Genomic DNA, 2470 nt, shown 5'->3' with positions numbered 1-2470 from the left:
ATGCTTTTATGGCATGCATGGTAGTTACACCTTCAATCATTCATAAGCTTTTGAAGGCACAACTCACAGATCAGCAATGCATTGATAAGGTTGCAGAGATAGCTTCTGGAGAAGTTCCATTTTACTATATTGGGACTAAAAGAGGTTTAAGGTATAAAGGGCATTTAGTAGTACCTTATGCTAATGATTTAAGGAAGGATGTGATGACGGAGACTCATCATTCTGAGTTTTCGGTTCATCAAGGAGGAGACAAAATGTATCAGGATATAAAGCGGCAGTTTTGGTGGGCAGGTATGAAAAAGGACATTGCTATTTTTGTCTCTCAATGTAGTACTTGTCAGATGGTCAAGATTGATCATCAGAGGTCGCCAGGAGCTCTACAGCCACTACCTATACCGGAGTGTAAATGGGAGAGCATTTCTATGGATTTTGTAGAGGGATTGCCTAATTCATTTAAGGATCACAATTCCATTTGGGTTATCATTGATAGGTTGACTAAATCAGCTCATTTCTTGCCTATTCGGACTGACTTCACTTTGAAGCAGTTGGCGAGACTATACATTACAGAGATTGTGAAATTACATGGCATTCCGTTATCTATTATATCAGACAGGGATTCGAGCTTTGTGTTAAGATTTTAGAAGAGTTTTCAGCAGGCTTTGGATACAGAGTTACATCTTAGTACTGCTTACCATCCTCAAACTGATGGACAAACCGAGAGAGTTAATCAGATTATGGAGGATATGCTTCGTTCTTGTGTCCTTGACTTTAAGGGTTTCTAGGAGGACTATTTGCCACTTGTGGAGTTTGCATATAACAATAGTTTTCAGAAGACTATTAGTATGACACTATTTAAGGCTTTATCGATCTCTTATTTGTTAGATGGAGGTTGGTGAGCACAAATTTTTGGGTCCTAAGTTTATTAAGGATACCTCTGAAAATATTGCTCTTATTAAGGATCGTATGTGCACTGCCCAGAGTAGGTAGAAGAGTTATGTAGATCATCATACTCGTGCATTAGAGTTTCAGGTGGGAGATCATGTTTTACTTAAAGTGTCTCATATTTTACTCAAAGTGTCTTCTATGAAAGAAGTAATGCGCTTTGGGAAGAAAGGGAAGTTGTCACCCCGTTTTGTCGGTCCTCTTATGAATACGGATCGAATTGGAGCAGTGGCTTATCGCTTAGCACTTCTGGACCATTTAGATCGTGTCCATAATATGTTCCATAGTTCTATGTTGCGGAAATTTCTTCGCGATGAGGATTGTTATCAGCATATTGACATTGGTAAGATTGAGTTGCAGCCGGATGCAACTTATGTGGAACCACCCTATCGTATTGTCGACCGTATCAATCAAATTCTTCGTAATAAGGTCATTCCTTTAGTACGTATCCAGGGGAGTCATCACAATGAGGCTGAATCTACTTGGGAACGGGAGGACATCATTCGCTCAACCTTTCCAGACATCATGGATGAAGGTAAGGGTGAATTCCGAGAATGTAATTTCTTTTGTTAGGGGGAAAGAACGTAATACCCCTAATTTTAAAAGGATAGTCTTGGTATTTTTATTAATTATTTAATTGTGTTTTGATTCTTTAACTGATTATGTGTTTTATTAGGAATACCTATTTATTGATGTGTTTCTGTTTACTTAAATGTTAGGTGTTTTGATATGTAATTGTTTATTTAAATGTTGGGTATTTTCTTTAAAAATAATGTTAGGAATTAATGTTTTAAATGATGGTTTTATTTTATTTTATTTTATTTTAATGGTTATGAATAGTAGTTACGGGCCAACCAATTAAGTTCCATGAACTGCTTAGAGAAGGGGTATAATTAAATAATATATACTTAAAGAAGGTCCTTTGGAGATAATCTAATATATTTATTTTATTTGGATAAAAATAATATACATAGATTATACGTAATTTTTTTTTTTAGTTACCTTTTTAGTGTTTTTAGTTTATTTTCTCTTTCTTAATTAGATGTGGATTGGGAAAAGGAATAGGGTTTATATGTAGCCTCTATATATGTCTCTATAGGGTTGGAAAAGGGGCTAGAAAATATATCATGTTTATTATTTTAGAGAGAGAATGAGGAAGGAGGGAGAGGAAGAAGAAATGAGGCTAGGGTTTTATCAAATTCTAAAGGCAAGTTCTCTGTTCTACACTTCTCCTTAGATCAGTAATCTATATACCTCTAGTATAACTTTAGGGATGTTTAAAACATTAATTAAAATTGGAATTCATGTTTTAATTAAATCTAGAACTAGGTTTCATAAACTTGTTGTTCATGTTTGTTCTGGTGTATAAGTTGACAAATTTATGATTTATGGGATTACATTATGTTTTGTTTCATGTTGTATACAATGCTTTCATATCTGTATATTGATGGAATGTAGAAACATGCCTAGGATTCCTGAAACAAATAAAGAATGAAAGCACTGTGATATTCTGGGTTGATTAGCGTAA

At 34.8% G+C, this 2470-nt stretch overlaps 1 protein-coding gene across 1 annotated transcript; it reads left to right on the top strand.

Annotated features, from left to right (window-relative positions):
* Nucleotides 1–1146: 1146 nt before the first annotated feature.
* LOC132266235 (uncharacterized) lies at nucleotides 1147–1635 on the top strand. Its single transcript, XM_059767088.1, has 2 exons — nucleotides 1147–1477; nucleotides 1619–1635. Exons 1-2 carry the CDS (start codon nucleotides 1147–1149, stop codon nucleotides 1633–1635), a joined length of 348 nt encoding a protein of 115 aa, XP_059623071.1.
* The last annotated feature ends 835 nt before the right edge of the window (nucleotides 1636–2470 follow it).

This window comes from Cornus florida, unplaced genomic scaffold, assembly GCF_030987335.1.
Source record: "Cornus florida cultivar Cherokee Brave unplaced genomic scaffold, ASM3098733v1 CherokeeBrave_3.0.0_Hap2_Chr07, whole genome shotgun sequence".
Taxonomy (NCBI): Eukaryota; Viridiplantae; Streptophyta; class Magnoliopsida; order Cornales; family Cornaceae; genus Cornus; species Cornus florida.
The sequence above is the reverse complement of the archived record's forward strand: the minus strand, read 5'-3'. Positions and strand labels throughout refer to the sequence as shown.

Bases quoted from the DNA above. Each gene is read 5' to 3' on its own strand.
- LOC132266235 (XM_059767088.1), top strand. From the start codon at position 1,147: ATGAATACGGATCGAATTGGAGCAGTGGCTTATCGCTTAGCACTTCTG.